The sequence below is a fragment of the Camelus dromedarius genome, chromosome 28, assembly GCF_036321535.1.
Source record: "Camelus dromedarius isolate mCamDro1 chromosome 28, mCamDro1.pat, whole genome shotgun sequence".
Lineage (NCBI taxonomy): Eukaryota > Metazoa > Chordata > Mammalia > Artiodactyla > Camelidae > Camelus > Camelus dromedarius.
Window position 1 is genome coordinate 5,842,829 of NC_087463.1, and position 17,281 is coordinate 5,860,109.

General features: G+C 45.7%; 1 protein-coding gene across 1 annotated transcript in view; it reads right to left on the bottom strand.

The window, feature by feature from the left end:
• Positions 1 to 679: 679 nt before the first annotated feature.
• Positions 680 to 17,281, bottom strand: part of EPG5 (ectopic P-granules 5 autophagy tethering factor) — a 109,369-nt gene continuing 92,767 nt past the window's right edge. The window contains exons 38-44 of the mRNA XM_031441986.2: positions 17,048 to 17,257; positions 16,185 to 16,329; positions 11,215 to 11,457; positions 9,720 to 9,936; positions 9,010 to 9,225; positions 7,213 to 7,327; positions 680 to 4,837 (exon numbers count right to left, since the gene is read on the bottom strand). Of these exons, the coding sequence (XP_031297846.2) occupies positions 4,655 to 4,837; positions 7,213 to 7,327; positions 9,010 to 9,225; positions 9,720 to 9,936; positions 11,215 to 11,457; positions 16,185 to 16,329; positions 17,048 to 17,257 (1,329 nt within the window). The 3' untranslated portion in view covers positions 680 to 4,654. The remainder of the gene's footprint in view (positions 4,838 to 7,212; positions 7,328 to 9,009; positions 9,226 to 9,719; positions 9,937 to 11,214; positions 11,458 to 16,184; positions 16,330 to 17,047; positions 17,258 to 17,281) is intronic.

Sequence of the window (17,281 nt, forward strand, 5' to 3'; positions counted from 1 at the left end):
GTGCTGGGAGCCTTTTTGTGCAGCTTCACGCAACTCCTCCTACCAGGACCACAACCACAACCACATTCCAGACCTCAGCGCTCTCCTGAACTCGCTGGGATCGCCAGGTGCCCCCGTGTCTACACCGATTCTTAAACTCCCAAGTTTTAAGTTCCCTTTGAAACTAGAGGCCTCACCCATTGTAGTGAAATGGCACAGAATATAGGTTCTACCCATCACAAGCTTTCTAATTTCACATTTTTTCTTTGTGTGATTTCTGGATGAAAAGACCTGTCAACCAACTTGCCAAACACGAGACGTCTGCCACGTGTAAATTACATTCCAATGTAATAGTTTATTTGCAGAATTTTACTTAACCAATTCGCATTCCTTCCTATGTCTCACTGTTATATAAAAACCCGTCCTTTGCACAAGCATGTAAAACGCCAACAGTGAATAAGAAGTGAATATTGCACATTTAATGACCAAAATAAGTTGTGGTTTTTAAAGGTCACACTAGACATGTGGAAAGGAAAAAAAGAGTTGAACAAACTTAAGTATCTGCTGCCACGTGAATGACTGAAGCCACTGAAAGAAAAATAAATCCTAACCCTCAGTTCTCAGAAGATATTACATCTGTACATTTAAAAAATAAAAGTTATAATGAGCAACATTCCTTAGTAGTTTCATAAGCCCAAAATAGAGTCAGTAGTTTAATTTTATTTTTGCCAAGTGATTGTCATCAGAAATCGAGAATCTATTCAGACAGAAGGAAATTTCAACTTCAACTTCTACAGGACACATGTCGCTGTAACATGAAAGGACCATCGTGGACCAGAACAAGGTCAGTATTAGCACCTGGTGGGAAACCAAGACCCTTATCCAGAACGACCCAGAGGCAAATGGAAGACCACAGAAGGGACAACTTTTTTTTTTTTTTAAAGCAACATGCTTATTACTCCATTTTTGCTGAATAAGACAAAGTTAACTGAGCAGAAAGATTGTCAGCTACCAGCTCAAAATAAGCTATAAAGTTGGTCCAACATGAAGCAGATAGTTTTAAAGGGTAAGTGCAAAGGGCCTTAATGTCAGACCTCTCATGCGGGCAGGTGAAGAGACCAGTCTTTGGCAGCAACGGATGGTAAACCGAAGTCTGGAGTCAGAACTCACCACCGATTCGATGTGCCATTCAGTGGGAGGGCACAGCTGCTCAGAGCCAACGCTGCCCACGTGTCCGTGGGGGCGGACTCTGCTGCTTGACCCCCACTAGTGTGGCCAACCCCCAAGGCAGAGACCGGGCTGAGGGCCCGGGACTAAGGCGAGTGCCACCTTACACGTGTGCCCTGGGTGCCTTGTTGGTTTCACCCGAGCCCCGGCCCTGCTGTCCCGGACGTGGCTCTTATCTGCTAACATAGGCGAGTTTGGGCAGCTGTCCCAAAGTGCAGCCCTGTTAGACCTTGTGGGGGAAGAGGACTAACTAAAGGGACAAGGCATTTGGCCTAAAGAGAAGGGGGGTGGCAGACGGACAGGGTCAGGTGTGATGAGGCATGAAAATGTCCGAAGGTCTGAAGGTCTGTCGTGAGCAGGTGAGACAGCAGCCCCGGCCCAGCCTGCTCCCGCAGAGCCAGGATCAGTGGCACCAGGAGGCCAGTTTCAGCTCCGCACAGAGCAGGACTACGCTGGGGCTCGTCCCCGAGGGCAGGACCACCGGCTACAGGAAAGGGCAGAGAAGAGGCTGGAGGACCAGGGCTGGGATCCCTGCTGAGTGACAGGTGGGGCTGGATGAGCCCTAACGCCCCTGCTGACACCAGCCGTCATGACTCTACGACATCTGCTTCCTGCTCCAGAAGAAATCATCAATTTTAGGAGTAAAAATCCAACAGAAAATTGCGTATCACCTTCACTCAGAAGGAAGAAAGGGCATGGACGCTCTAACTTGTACAACGTGGGCCTACGGATTGTGGTGACTGACGGGGACGAAGGGGGTTGGCACTTGGGTAAAGGGAGGTTGGGCTGCTCTGGGGGTTTTCATTTTCCGGCTCAAAGAACCGGGAGACTCAGGCAACTCCAGGGAGGCAGATGTGACTGAGCCAACAAACTGACTGTGAAACTATGAAACGAGATCGGAGAAACGCAGGGAGGGGCCTGGCTCCTCCGCCAGGCCGAGCAGACACGTCACAGGACCTCCCTCCCCTGGCGGCTGTGCCTCCAGCTTGCTGCGGAGTCAGGCGGTGGAGCCAGGAGACCGGGCGCCAAGTGTGCCTCTCTGACCCGTCCCTTGTGCAGAGCAGAAAGGCGAGTGGAGGAGCAGAAGTGCTTCTCATCAAGCCCAGGAAGCGGCCAGGCATCCCCATCCGAACCAGATGCCACTGCCGGCCACGCTCGGGGAAAGCCCACGCTGGTCCACATTCAATGCCGCTCGGGCACCGGGGCGCCTCGGTCTTGTCCTGATCCAGGTATCTGCGCGCAGCATCGGTAACCGTCTCTGAAACTGGTCCTGTGCGCTCTCGGGGTGACTATCTCGCCAGCAAAGGCTCATTATTCCTGAAAGCCAGTGGGCAGACTGGCCTGTTCTCTTCCAGGAGGCTACAGCAGTGTTTCCACCTTCTGAACTATCTCAGTGTCCTTACAATTTCGTAGCCTCGAGCCTCTTAGAGGAACCTACGCTGTAAGCCTTCCACTGTTAAGCATGAAGAGGAAGCATTTTTATCAACCGTCTCTCACAGTATCAAAGAAAATGGATAACATCAGACATAAAAATTTGCATCAATTTTAACAACTGAAATACTTCACAAGATCGTGTGATAGCCCTAAAAATCAGATTCTTACCAGCTACAACCAAAGATTTATTTATTTTTATAGTTTTTACAGGGCAAATACATTATAAATATTATAAACCTTCAAAAATTAAGAGATTAAACATAATTTTCTTTAAATGTACATACTGTCACTCCAAAGGTTCACATTCTAGGGTATCAGCAATTACACCCTCCTCAAAGGAAACAGCACATGAAATACTTCCTGGCGTGAAATCTTTGTTGCCAAGTCAGCCGTGGAACTGTCCACAGCTTCTAGAACGTTCTTAGACACAGCACAGGGAAGATGACTGATTTTGAAAACGGAGAGATGCAAAAACAAGGAAAGCTCGGGGACGCCTCCCTCAGAGATGGACACTTGGCGGCCACAGAACTTGGAGGCCAACAGGGATGATCTTTACCAGAGCACGTCTGTGGGGCAGGACGGTTCCGTCCAAGGAATGAGGTTCAAAAAAAGAACAACTCCTACACATTCCCAAATGTTCAGGGAAGCACTCGAAAATGATATTTGAAAAGAGATGGTCACCTACAGCCCTCTTCCCCTGGCTAAAAGCTCTCAGTGACTGCTAGGACATTTTTAGGTAAGTCTCTTCAGGTGATAGCTAACCCACAAACAAAAGACATTTTATGCAGGCTGGACAACGAAATCAATTCTGAACCAACAGAATTGTGACTATGATGACAGAAGTCAAATTGCTAACTCCTGGGGGAAATGACAAGATCCAGAAGACGGTAGCAAAACAAGGCAACGTCACAGACAGGCTTTGGTAATGAGCGAACTGTTAACAACAGAAGGCACGTGGCGATTTGAAAAAAGCCAAATTTTAGTTAAGTCTCCTGAGCTGGGCCAGTTCCCAGGATCAGTGTTTCAGTGGATTTGCTAGGTTCATTTGAGTTTAAATAGGGAGTGAAGAAACACACAGGGAACAGAGAGTCAAGTTCTCAGTCTCTGTCTCTCTTAACAGTAGGACCTTCAGATGTCACACTTGGTGTCTGGGAAGAGTTGCAAATTTAGGTGTCTGCAGGGGCCAAGTAAGTGACATGAATGAAGGAACCGGCTAGGGTAGAACCAAAGGGAATGTAGGTCTACAGAGAACTGGAGAGAGCAAGCCCTTGTCTACACTATCACCCCCGGGGACCAAACAAAACACATCTCTGCAAGGCAGGCCCTCCACAGACCGCCAGCCCGCACCCCCGATTTAGACAGACAGCTCCTTCTCCATGAGGACACACCTGGATGGAAATGGACTTGTCACCACCTCTCCTGTCCACTGTAGTCAGGATCAAATGGTCACATTTCTGACAAGACTCACTTTAACTCAGCCGTCTTATCTCCCTTCTGAGAGAAATAATACAATACTTTTAAGTTGGTGTTATTTCCCCATAGTTGAGAAATGCAGAACTTTTCAAAGCTTTTTCACTTTGAAGGAACACAGATGGGGTTCAGAAGTGAGGGTTCGACATGATCCCAAAGTAGTTAGATCTGGCACAGGAGTCCTGATATTTAAATAAAACAGAGAAGACAGAAGTGCAGATGTACAGAACCCCATCCCTGGGTCTCATGAGATGACCGGGATGTTCAGCAACTGTGAGTGGCTTTCTACCCAAGTAGAACTTAGTAAGTTTCTCTTGTTGAATGAATATAAAAACTATGAAGTCCCTGGCATGTTAAGAGTTGAGGAAACACACATACCCACATGTGTACATGCACAACAGAATCATCTAGTGCCTACCAACTTGCATCCTGGTCAACTAACTCACTGGCCAGACTGCAGTGAAGCTGAGCAAAGTTATCTGGGCAACAGCAAAGGTAAATGTAAACATAAACAGCGACAGGTTTATCAAGAGCCTCAGTGTTACTACCGTATGTTGTCCAAATAATGCACTTCTGGGTAAAGACAGTTCACAAGAAGAGCCAGGAAGCTTCTCCCGTCTTGCAGGCAATGACCAGGATGCTTTATGAACTGCACAGCTCGCGATATATGGTCCTGGTATTCAGCGTACTGCTTACTTGATGGCAAGGATTCGAGGGCACTCAGAGCCTAGAAGACACGGAAGACAAGAGGGTTAACCACATGGATGCGTCTTCCCTGACTCCCGCAGGTGCAGCACACCTGCACCTGTCACCTGCTACAGCTGTGAGCCTCCAGGGAAGCCGACAGGACAGGAATCGGAAGTCTCAAAGGGAGGCACTGATCAACCACAGAAGGAGGCCAGCAGCCGAGACTTCTCTGGCTTTTGCCACCTTCTACATCCAAGCCTTCCCTCTTCCTGGCCTGCGCTGCTTCCCCAGCCTTCCCCACGGAGCAGGCTGGTCCTCCTGCTCGCCTGCCTCCCCCCGGGCCCGCAGTGGCGCCCTCCCCACCAGATCGCCCGCGGCCTCTCCTCCCGGAGCTGCAACCGGAAATCATGGGCATCAGCCACCCGGGGGACCTGTTTAATCTAATGGTGGGTTTGTCCTCAGGCTACAAAATAATGTGGTACTAAATCGTGTAGCTAGGTGAAATTCAGAAGAACCTGGTGGCTAAGTGCTGCTGAGGGTAAGTGATAAGGTCGATCTAGCAGCCAACAAACACAGGGCACAGACCAGGTTCCTCGGGCTTCTGCCCAACAGGAACGACAGAGATGTTTCCCTGCTCTTCGGGAGGAAAGAAAGAAAAACATTCTTTAGTTCCACAGTTTTCATTTTTCCTTCCCTTCATAGTAAGAGAAGAAAAGAAGAAAAGACTGTATTTGGAGAAAACAAACAATGGTTCTTGGGGGTGAGGGGTTTTGTTTCCAGCTGTCCAAGCTCACCCGCCCCAGGATTCTGAGTGTGAATCGTGCAGTGCCCCCCACCTTCTCCTCTCATTTACGGGGACCACTGCACTAGAGGCTACAGATTAAAAGATGGAATTTGCTTGGCTCAGTAAATAAGGAGGGAGATTTTTCTGAGGATAGCAAATGAACCAGCAGCTTAAAAGTAAATTACCAGGGGGTTTAAGACAGAAGTTTGGGGGCTGAAAATAAATAACTGAGGGGATTTTGGCACCAAGCTAACTGCTGTGTGAACAGAGTTCATCTGAGAACAAGAACCAGTGAGGACGGGCACTCCCGTGAACCGCAGCGTCCACATCGCTCTCTTGTCCTTCTTTTCTTAGAAAGGTCTACTTTGACAGTTTGCCTAAGAGTAGTCCTTTTATAAAAAGGCGACTTCTTTCAAGTTTAAACTCCTGATGACAAGTGCGGAGGGGTACGTGGGGGAGTCATCACTTCCAGTCTGAGGGACGCCGGCAAAGCCAGGCAAGGCCCGGGCGCCCTGCCGGCCGCAGCTAAAGCACAGCCACGCTCCAGGTGCCAGTGGGTGCGCGAGAGCAGGCCTCTCCAATACGGCCTCAAGTGCACAGCACGGACTTCATGGGACGCTCACCTGCCCGCCTATGACGGCTCATATACGACATCAGGGAGTCAAATGGCAGTGTCTAATCCGCCCATGACAAGTACCGGGTATGGTATAAACCAAGACGCCTGTGAAGACCCTGCTGAGTGCTTCGCTTGATCTTTGCTCGTAATGCCTGGGACAGAGGCAGCAATGCGGAGTGGCGGGAGCGTGGAGCCCGGCCCCAGACCAGCCGTGTGGACTCCAGCCCCAGAACTTAGTGGCCGCGTCATCTGAGACCAGTTACTCAGCTGTTCTGGCTCCATTTCCTCACCCACGAAACAAGGATAATGAAAGTTCCTCTGTTAGAGGGCTGTTAGTCAGAACTTTCATTCACGAGCATCAAGTGAATTAAAACTTACAACACTGTGAACTGACTGTACCAAAATAAAATAAAATAAAATAAAAACCTTACAGCAGTGCCTGGTAGTAGGGAGCAGTCAAGAATGCCAGCCTGTTTACTGGTGGAAACAGTTCCACGAATGGGACCACACCGTGTGGCCCTCCACGTTTCTAGAACAAACTATAATTTCTCGCAGCTACCATTCTGCCCACGTCTAGCTAGTCCAACATCAGCCCACAGTGGTCGGCCTCCAGGCGCACAGAACGGGAACCACTTCCTCGGGTCCCAGTCACAGCTAGGCTGACATCCATCTGTCTCAGGCGCAGTCACGGCTGTGCCGGCCCCCAGCCCGAGCAGGTGGCAGGTCAGCCCAGTCACGTCGTCAGAAACACAGCCGATCTGAGACCGGCTTACCCAAGGCCACGCTTCTTCTAAAGTGGGGGTAACAGTGCTGGGGGCACGTGCCTACAAAACCTGGCTTCAGGTCTGTGGCAGGCACAGGCGGTACCCGTGCTCCAGGAGGGAGAGCCCAGCAGAGGGCACGCTGTGCCGCTGCAGGTCCCCGCACCGTCACATGTGAGGACCACAGCTGCCGCCTGCCCGGTCCTGGGGGAGGCCTGGGGGAAAACTTCTAACTCATAAAGCTTTTCACTGACCTGCTGAGCTTTCAGGGTCAGATGTAATTCAGAGCCAGGCTTCAAACGGATCTGGTCCTCGGCAGGAGCCTGAACTGAAAGGAAGGCAGCCATGCCTCGGGCAGCCACTCGGAACCTTGGGTGATGGGGAGGGATTAGAAGAAGCAAATGACTACAAAAGTAAGCATTAAAAAAAAAAACCACCATAGAGTCTATTACAAACAAGAACAAACACATCTCCAGACCTACTGCTGTTGTTGACCTCTTCAGGAAAATCGTAAATCTGATCAAGGAGTCTTCATCTCCCCTTCCATTATCATCTCCCAAACAATGAAAGCATAATTCAGACTCGAGAATCAAAGCGTTGGCAAGGATGTGGAAATACTGGCACTCAGACACTGCCGGTGGGCATGTTAAAAATGGTGCAGGTGCCATGGGAAACAGCTGGCAGCTCCTTGGTAAGTTAAATGCAGAGTAACCGTATGACCCAGCAATCCCCAACGAACTGAAAACAGGTGTTCTAACAAAAATCTGTATACGGCTTTCTCAGCAGCACTGCTCACCACAGCCAAAAAGGGGAAACAACCCAAATGTCTCTCAACTGCCGAATGGATAAACAAAATGTGGTGCATCCACACAATGGAATATTACTCTGTCATAAAAAGGAAAGAAGTATTGACAAGTGCTAAAAATGGATTAGTCTTGAAACTTTATGCTAAGTGAAAGAAGCCAGACACAAGAAGCCACATATTATATGATTCCATTTATATGCGATGTCCAGAACAGGATACACATAAAGTTAGAAAGTCCATCATTGGCTGCCAGAGACTTGGGGGACAGGTGAACAGCATGTGGCTGCTTTAGTAGGTGTAGGATTTCCTTTTGGGGTGATGAAAATGTTCTGGAACAAAACAGCGGTGATGCTTGCAACAACACTGTGAATGTACTAAATATTACTGCATTGTACATTTTAAAAGGGTTACCATGATCAACTTTATGTGCATTTTACCACAATTTAAGTCAATCAAATCACATAGTCCTGCTAAATTCTACCATAAACAGAAACATGATGTTAACTGGTTTGGAATGAGTGGTTCCCAAAGTTGCAATGGGCTATTCCACAGAAGACTGGCATCAGGATAGTATGAGAACTCTTCAACCCAGTTAAGGCCTTTAAAAGAAAACTGGTGATGCAAATGAGTCTTGGGAGACAAAATGAGGCTAGTGGCAAAATCTGTCATGTTTTGAATTTTTTAGCAACAAAAACCTGGACTTATCTATCATTACTTACCCTTCTAATCAGTTAACTCCATCTCATCTTGACTTCAGAGCTGTGCTAGACCGCGCCCCTCACGGGGCCTGGACTGCCCTGAGAAAGTGCAGGGAGTGAAGCACCTGACTGGGGGATTTTAACTTAAAACCACAAACCATCCCTGGCTCAAAGCCAAAAAGCAATGAGCCGTGTGGTCAGCTTACAAAATTCTTTGAACATGTTTTAAAATGTGAAAAAATAAACATGCATTTTAAAAGATAAAGATGCAGGGGGAAGGGTCTAGCTCAAGTGGTAGAGCGCATGCTCAGCACCTAAGAAGTCCCGGGTTCAATCCCCGGTAACTCCTCCAAGCGGAAATCAATGAAGAAACCTGACTACCCACCCCCACCCCCGAAAATACAAAGGTGCAATCAGGCACTGACTGTTTCTTCTCAATCTTTAGGGGGAAACCAGCTCCTACATCGAAAATCTACTAAGCATCACACCCTCGAGGCAGATGTGAATGTCTGAGGCCCGCTGAGCAGCGCAGAGCGGGTCCTCCTTACCTGTTAGACAAGGGCGACTTCCGGCCCAGCCCAATGGCCCCGAGAATCCCGGAGCTGAGCCTCTCCTCGGCCAGCAGGTTCTGCCTGCCCTGGAGCATGAGCAGAATTCGAATGACCGATTCCGTCAAGACCGAGTCATTCTGCTCCGTCTGGACCAAGGACAGCTGCAGGACCTGGTGCCACCACAGGAACAGCTTCGCTTCTTCCTGGCTCGAGCTGCCCGGGGTGGGAGAGAGGGTGCAGGAGGAAATCCAATTAGGAGTAGGTTCCCTCCAGTCTCATTTAACTGAACACCCATACATGAGTTTTAAGTATAAGGGACATTTAGTACTTTAAAAGCATAGGCTGATGGGTGATGATCGGGCAATAAAGGAGCAGCTAATTTATTGATCCTTCCACGTGCCAGATGCTGGATGTGAACTTAGATGTTCTTTCACTTGATCCTTGTAATAACCCCGGGAGGTAAACACTGTCACCTCTGCCTAACTGATATGGAAGCTAAAGGTGGTGCTTCGACAGGACTGCTGTGGGAAGTAAACAGCCTGCTCAGATCAGCCATGCAAGTAAAATCTGGAACAAGCATCGCTGTAGCTCACAGCCTTGTGGGTTTCTGATGTGTCACCTGCACTTGAACGGACGCTTGCTTAAACCCAAACGCCAAGGCGCCCCGACCCAGCGGGCGTGCGGGGGCGGCCGCAGGGCCGGCGCACCTTGGATACACCTGCTCCAGCCACCTGCTCAAGGTGAGCAGCACTTTCATTTCGTTCCTTGCTGTCTGCTCGCTATTTAGACACTGCAGCAAGTAGACGTAGAGGGTCAGGTAGCTGCCAAGGGACAGGCACTCCTGCAGAAACTCTTCCATGGCGAGCTCAGGAACTTGAAGGGACACCAGGATGGGGCCCCATCCTAAATTCTGATGGTGGGAGCCTAAGGAAAGGACACCGAGAGGAGAAGGCAAGAGAAAAGCAAGAATCCAGTTATTCAAACTACCCTGATAAACCTGCTCACTTCAAACGCTTCAGCTCAAGAAAACACCACTCACGTTGGCCCTGGAGGCCACAAGCCTCACAGCCCTCGGGTTGCCACTTGGCTGGCCGGGGCAGAGGTTAAGCAGTCAGAATTCAGGACTGCATCTTCATAAATCACCTTTCTCGCCATATTATAATCATTAAAATCACATGTAGACACTGCCTGCCCCAGTTACCTAAGAATTTTAACTTTGCCTAATAGCATTTTTAGATACATTGTGAAAACTTGTATTTTCCAAGAGAAATTATCATTACCCTAGCCATCAAAAGCAGTTTTCACTTATCAAAGCCTAGTCTGACTCCTAGCATGACAGAAATTTTTGAAAATGTTACACAAATTGAAAAAAAAATGAATTTGATTTTAGCAACAAATAGCAAATAAATTTGGAGCAAGAGTGTTATCCTAATGGGTCTTGGTTCTTGGGGTGAACGAGGGTGGGGTGACATGGTGACACACAGCATCTTCCACAGGGGAACGTGGATTGTTCACGTGTTGTCCAGAAAGGGCAGGGGGCAGGTTACAGGCATCATCTGGCATTCTCACTCCGATACCCTTCTTTCTCTCCTACTGTGTGTACTGTGACGTCTATCTGGGTATCAGAGTTGAGAAGTACTGTTCTGAGCAATTCTTAACCAGACCAGGTTGTTTGCAGAATCTGAGAGATTAGAGGTAGGGAATGAGAAAGACAAAAGGTAAGGGGGTGGGGGGAACCTCATCATAATAGTTTAAAACATATGACAACAAGCAATAAAAGGACTTCCATGAAAACTCATTTTAACAAGTGACAAAATAGAGAAATTTAATATAGTGGATTATTATACAGATTCTAGTTTACAGCACTCGTTTTTAGGACTAGACTAAGCCTGTGACATTCATGATCTGCCTACCATAAAAGAACTGGTCTGACACTCCAACACCCATGTCGAATGAATTAGAGGTCCCCTCCCTTGAAATGCGATGGTACCAACAGACAGGGGCCAGAGGTCCTCACGCTACCTGCAGATCTTTATGAAAAAGACAAACTCTCTTCTGAAACATCAATAACATTTACAGAGAAGTTAGAGTGGTACAATCGCTGACCGCGAAGGGTCCGGAGAGGTGCCTCCTTCAGACAGAGCTTCCATCCTCCCTGGAAAAGACTGATGTCGTGAGAGCCTGAGATGACCGTCCTCTTACCCTCTTTGAAGTAGGCGGTGATGCAGGCTTCCGTCGTCTCGGCCATGTGGCGGACGGAGGCCAGGCTCTGGCAGGCTGCCGTCAGCAGCGGCAGGACCAGCAGCCCATGCACCTTCTGCCCGATCCAGGTCCGGATGCTGCCCCGTAGGAACTCTGCCGTGGGGATGGTGGCGTTGTTTATCATCATCAGCACTTCCATAAAGAGGCTGCTGAGGGCCATGTGGCGGGCCTGGCTGTCCACATCTGAAGGGGGACATGAACGCATGCTGGCAAAACGCCATGAACGTGACCAAGGGAACAACAGTGCTTCGAACTAGCTGCTCCCCGGGCAGATTTAAAATTCTAATGCCTGATCTCAAGGGGCCAGAAGGAAAACAGTGAACAGTGTTTTTAAGGACAGGATGTGGCACATAAGTACTCTGTAAGAACAAAGCAAGAACTGTTGCAAGATCCTTGGTTACGGAGTGTGGCTGATCAATACCTGGCTGGTGTGAAAGAGTAACCTATTTATTGCAATATGCTTAATTAGTCTTTATTTTCTTTCTTCCTTTTTTTCTTTTGGAATGGAGGTACTGGGGATAGAGCCCAGGACCTCACACATGCTAAGCACCTCCTCTACCACTGAGCTATACCTACCCCTGGTCTTTATTTTTTAAACTTTGCTCATTATAAAACAAAATACATAGATCTCAGGAGTCATTTGGTAAACTACTGAGACACAGTACCTTCACCTCTACTACTGCCAAAGCTGCTGCTGTTTTTATTTTTCAATTGAAGTACAGTCAGGTCACAATGTGGTGTGAATTTCTGGTGAACAGCATCATGTTTCAGCATCAAAGCTGTTAATAATTCTAGAGTGATTTACACAGAATGAAGGTTATTACTTAAAAATATAATGATCATCTCAATAGATGCAGAAAAAAGCATTTAATAAAATTCAACACCCATTTATGATAAAAACTCTTGCCAAAGTGGGTATACAGGGAACATATCTCAACATAATAAAAATTATTTATGACAAACCCACAGCCAACATAATACTCAACAGCAAAAAGATGAACAAGACAAGGATGCCCACTCTCACCACTTCTATTCAACACAGTACTGGAAGTCCTCGCCATAGCAATCAGGAAAGAAAAAGAAATAAGAGGACTCCAAATTGGAAGGAGAAGAGGTAAAATTGTCACTATATGCAGATGACATGATACTACATATAAAAAACCCTAAAGGCTCCACACAAAAACTACTAGAGCTGATAAAAGAATTCACAAGGTAGCAGGATACAAGATTAACATACAGAAATCAGCTGCATTTCTTTACACTGACCATGAAATATCAGAAAAGAAAAGTAAAGAAACAATCCCACTTAAAGTCACATCAAGAAACAAACAAACAAACAAAATCTAGGAATAAACCTGACCAAGGAGGTGAAAGACTCATACACAGAGAACTATAAAACATTGATTAAGGAAATTAAAGATGACTTAAAGAAATGGAAACATATCCCATGCTTTTGGATTGGAAGAATCAATATTGTTAAAATGGCCATACTACCCAAGCAATACACAGATTTAAATGCAATCCCTATCAAATTACCAAGGACATTTTTCACAGAACTAAAACAAATAATCCTAAAATTTATATGAAATCACAAAAGACCCAGAATTTCCAAAGCAATGCTAAAGAAAAAGAAGGAAGCTGGAGGAATAACCCTCCCAGACTTCAGACAATATTACAGAGCTACAGTAATCAAAACAGTGTGGTATGTCACAAAAACAGACATGTGGATTAATGGCACAGAACAGAGATCCCACAAATAAGCCCACACCATTATGGTCAATTCATCTTCAACAAAGGAGGCAAGAATATACAATGGAGAAAAGACAGTCTCTTCAGCAAGTGGTGTTGGGAAAACTGAACAGCCACATGTAAATCAATGAGGTTAGAACACTCCCTCACTCCATACACAAAAATAAACTCAAAATGGCTTAAAGACTTAAACATAAGACAAGACACTACAAACTTCCTGGAAGAAAACAAGCAAAACATTCCCTGACATAAATCTTAGCAATGTTCTCGTAGAGGCAATAGAGATATTGCTTATCCAGGCAATAGAGATAAAAGCAAAAATAAATAAACGGGACCTAATTAAACTTACAAGCTTTTGCAAAGGAAACTACAAACAAAACAAAAAGACAACCTACAGAATGGGAAAAGATACTTGAGAAAGATGTGACTGACAAGGGCTTAATCTCCAGCATATACAAACAGCTCATATAGCTTAATAACAACAACAACAACAACAACAACAACCACAACAACCAAACCACCCAAACCAAAAATGGGCAGAAGACCTAAACAAGCAATTCTCCAATGAAGACTTACAAATGGCCAATAGGCACATGAAAAAATGCTCAATACCACTAATTATCAGAGAAATGCAAATCAAAACAATGAGGTATCACCTCACACCAGTCAGAATGGCCATCATTTAAAAGTCCACAAATGATAAATGCTGGAGAGGCTGTGGAGAAAAGGGAACCCTCCTACACTGTTGATAGGAATGTAGTTTGGTGCAGCCACTATGGAAAATAGGATAAAGATTCCTTTAAAAACTAAAAACAGAGTTACCATATGATCCAACAATCCCACTCCTGGGCATACACCTGGAGGGAACTCTAGTTCAAAGAGATACCTGCACCCCCAATGTTCACAGCAGCGCTGTTTACAATATCCAAGACATGGAAACAACCTAAATGTCCAACGATAGATGACTAGATAAAGTTGTGGTATATTTATACAATGGAATACTACTCAGCCATAAAAAAGAATAAAATAATGTCATTTGCAGCAACATGGATGGATCTAGAGATCATCATTCTAAGTGAAGTGAGCCAGAAAGAGATAGAAAAATACCATATGATATCACTTACATGTGGAATCTAAAAAAAAAAAAAAAAAGGACATGAACTTATTTACAAAACAGAAACAGACTCACAGACATAGAAAACAAACTTATGGTTATGGGGGGAGGGTGGATAAATTGAGAGATCAAGATTTGCAGATACTAACTATTGTATATAAAATAGATAAATTAAAAGTTTTTGCTGTACAGCACAGGGAACTATAGTCAGTATCTTACAGTAATTTATAATGAAAAAGAATATGAAAGCAAATCTATGTATGCAAATGTATGACTGAAACTTTATGCTGTACACTAGAAATTGACACATTGTAAACTAACTATAGTTCAATAAGAAAAAAGAGAACAAAAAAAACCTAAAGAAAGGAAAAACCTTTTTACAGGTTCCTAACAGAAACTCTTTTATTTCTTTGTTTAAAAAAAAAGCACAGACTGGGTCTTTCTAAAATGTTAAGAGATTTTTAAAAAGCATATAACACAAGAAAAAGAGCAATTTATTTTAACAAGAGAACTGCAAATAAGTAATTTACCAAGGTAGATTCCTTCTTTCACATCCAAGAATAGAAAATATATTTCACTGAGAATGTGCGAAGAAAACTATTCCTCAGGCATCATTTTTGCCCACTATTTCTAATTCTCCATGAGTTGGGCACAGTGTTTTAAGAGAACAGAATTGTGGCTTTCTCACCACAAGGCTTCAATGTTTATATCACTGGAAGCAGGGAGGTTCCTCATCACTCCCATCAAACCAAATTCACCCACTTGCACAGTGTTAAATAAACCCTAACAAAGCTGTAAGACCTGTGTATTATCAGCAAGGACTTCAAAAGAAAGAGTATGAGGAAGATATCACTATATGTGTGTGACTTTTTTTTCATATATTTCTATTGGTATAAATATTCTCGGTAATGAAGGCCTTATCTCTGAATTCCAACTGAACAGCAGTTTTAATTTATCTTTTAATTATGACTCATGGGAACAAAAACCTGACTGCAGTAGGCCTCCTAACAGGCCCCAGCCTCTCCCCTTCATGTCAGTCATCAACACAGCCAACAAGTGTTCGTAAAGACAGATCTGACCCCACCACCCTTCTGATTAAGAGCTTTCTAAAACGCCCTTCACTCCTTGGCCCGGCCGGCTCTTAGTCTTCATGGGATAATTACCTACGACCAACTCTAAGTCAGTTTCCCCAGGATTGCCTGCTAATCCTTTTTTTTTTTTTTTCTTTTAACAGCCACAGGGTGTTCCTGACTTTCCAAGGTAGCGCCCTGGATGCCTTGTCTCATTCCATACTTAACGATTTCTGTGTGAAGCAGGGACAATTATTGTCCCAGCTGCAATTGAGGCTACATAGCTGCTCACGGTCTCAAAGCTCGCAATGTAGAGTCAGGCGGTCTGGTTTCAGAATCTGTATTTTTAAACACCGCAACAGATACCCTCTGTGGTAGACCCATACTGCAGGTATGCCCAAGAGCTGTCAACAGATTTTTTGGTTCACCAGTTCCAACCAACTCAAATAGCCGCACCAGCCTTCTAGCAGTATGCCTCCCTAAACACTACAGTATACCTACTTTCAAATAGCATATAAATAAATATAAAAATGTTGTCTTATGCTGTATACCAGAAGCTGACACCACATTGTAAAGTGACAACACTGCAATAAAAAAAAATGTTAATAATGTTAAAGACGTCTGTGTGATGCTCAAGTGCCCTCCCAGTTCAGAGCTAAAGCATCCAGGAATGCTGCTCACTGGACAGTCTCTGGTTAGCTCCTCACCATTATATCCAGTCATCTGCTTAGCCCTCAGCCCAGTTAACCGCACACCAGCATCTGAGAGTATCCACCCTTTCTCAAGCTGTTAATAGTCATGCCTCCCCCGAGTGCTGAGATGACACAGTGTCCCCACGGTCCAGTCATCTCTCTGACCACTGCTTCCCTGGAAACAGGAATGACAGTGTCCTGGCCACCTTCTTGATCTCAAAATGCCTCAGACACAGCAGGCATTCACTTACTGAGTGAATACATGACCTCACCGTAGTCACTTACTAGGTGGGTTAAAAACAATGATGTCATCCAAGAGCTTAGACATTTCCTGTTCCAGGGCCGCTAAGGAGATTTTCCCATTCTGCTCCAGGGAGCTGAGGAACTGAACCATCTGATGGGTGAAGGCTCGGCATTTTGGAACTGCATCCTGACAACAACAACAACAAAAAGGATCATTCAAATGGCCTCGTGCAAGCAGTGTGAACGGAACACTCCCTGGGAGCACAGCACACACGACTGCTGCAATAGGGGGTGGAGGGGACAGAGCAGGAAGCCGCCTGAGGACAGGTGTGCCCAAGGGCCCCGCGTTAGGGAAATTAAGTCTGCGGTGACACTTAGACCAGAACCCATGTTCTCCCAAATTGCACTAGAATATTCTTCTTTTTCACTACATTAATAACAACTTTAACTACACCACGTATTTACCAGGAGCTTTTCCCAAAACCTTTATGTCCATATATCTAATCTAACAACACTTTGAGGCAAAGTGTTATTATTTACAATTCAAGTGAGAAAACCAAGGTCAGAATGGCAGTGAGCTGGAGACCTGAGTTTGTGAGACCGCAAACTCATACTCATAACTTGCCTGCCATTCTGCTGCCAGTGAGACTCAGATCAGCAAACCAACAGCCCACCGCTGGCCCTCCATCCTTTTACCCTCATATTAGCGTGTGACACTACCAGCAGGTAAAAGGCTTACCAGAAGAGACAAATAAAACTGGAAGATACAAGAGGCCACAATGTGGGTACACAATGATACACATCCTCCAACTTTATCTACAGAGCCGTCCAAGGGTTCAAGACAGTCCTCTGCTACCACCAGCCCTGCACAACACTCTGCCTTCTGAAGCACCTACTGAGCTTACGTGATGTTTCTGGCTGTCAGTAGGGACGGAAAGGCCTGCAGACACTTTTAGGAGCTTCACGATTAATTCAGCAGAAGGTTCCTGTGCCAGGATGATGGACGGCTGGTAATGGCTGCTGAAATAAGCCAGCACACTCTGATACGACACAGTATCCACCAGATGCCATGAAAGCGAGCTTGTCTGTCCAAGGAGAGTAAGTAGAGGCGAATCCTAAAAATGAAACACGTATTCCTT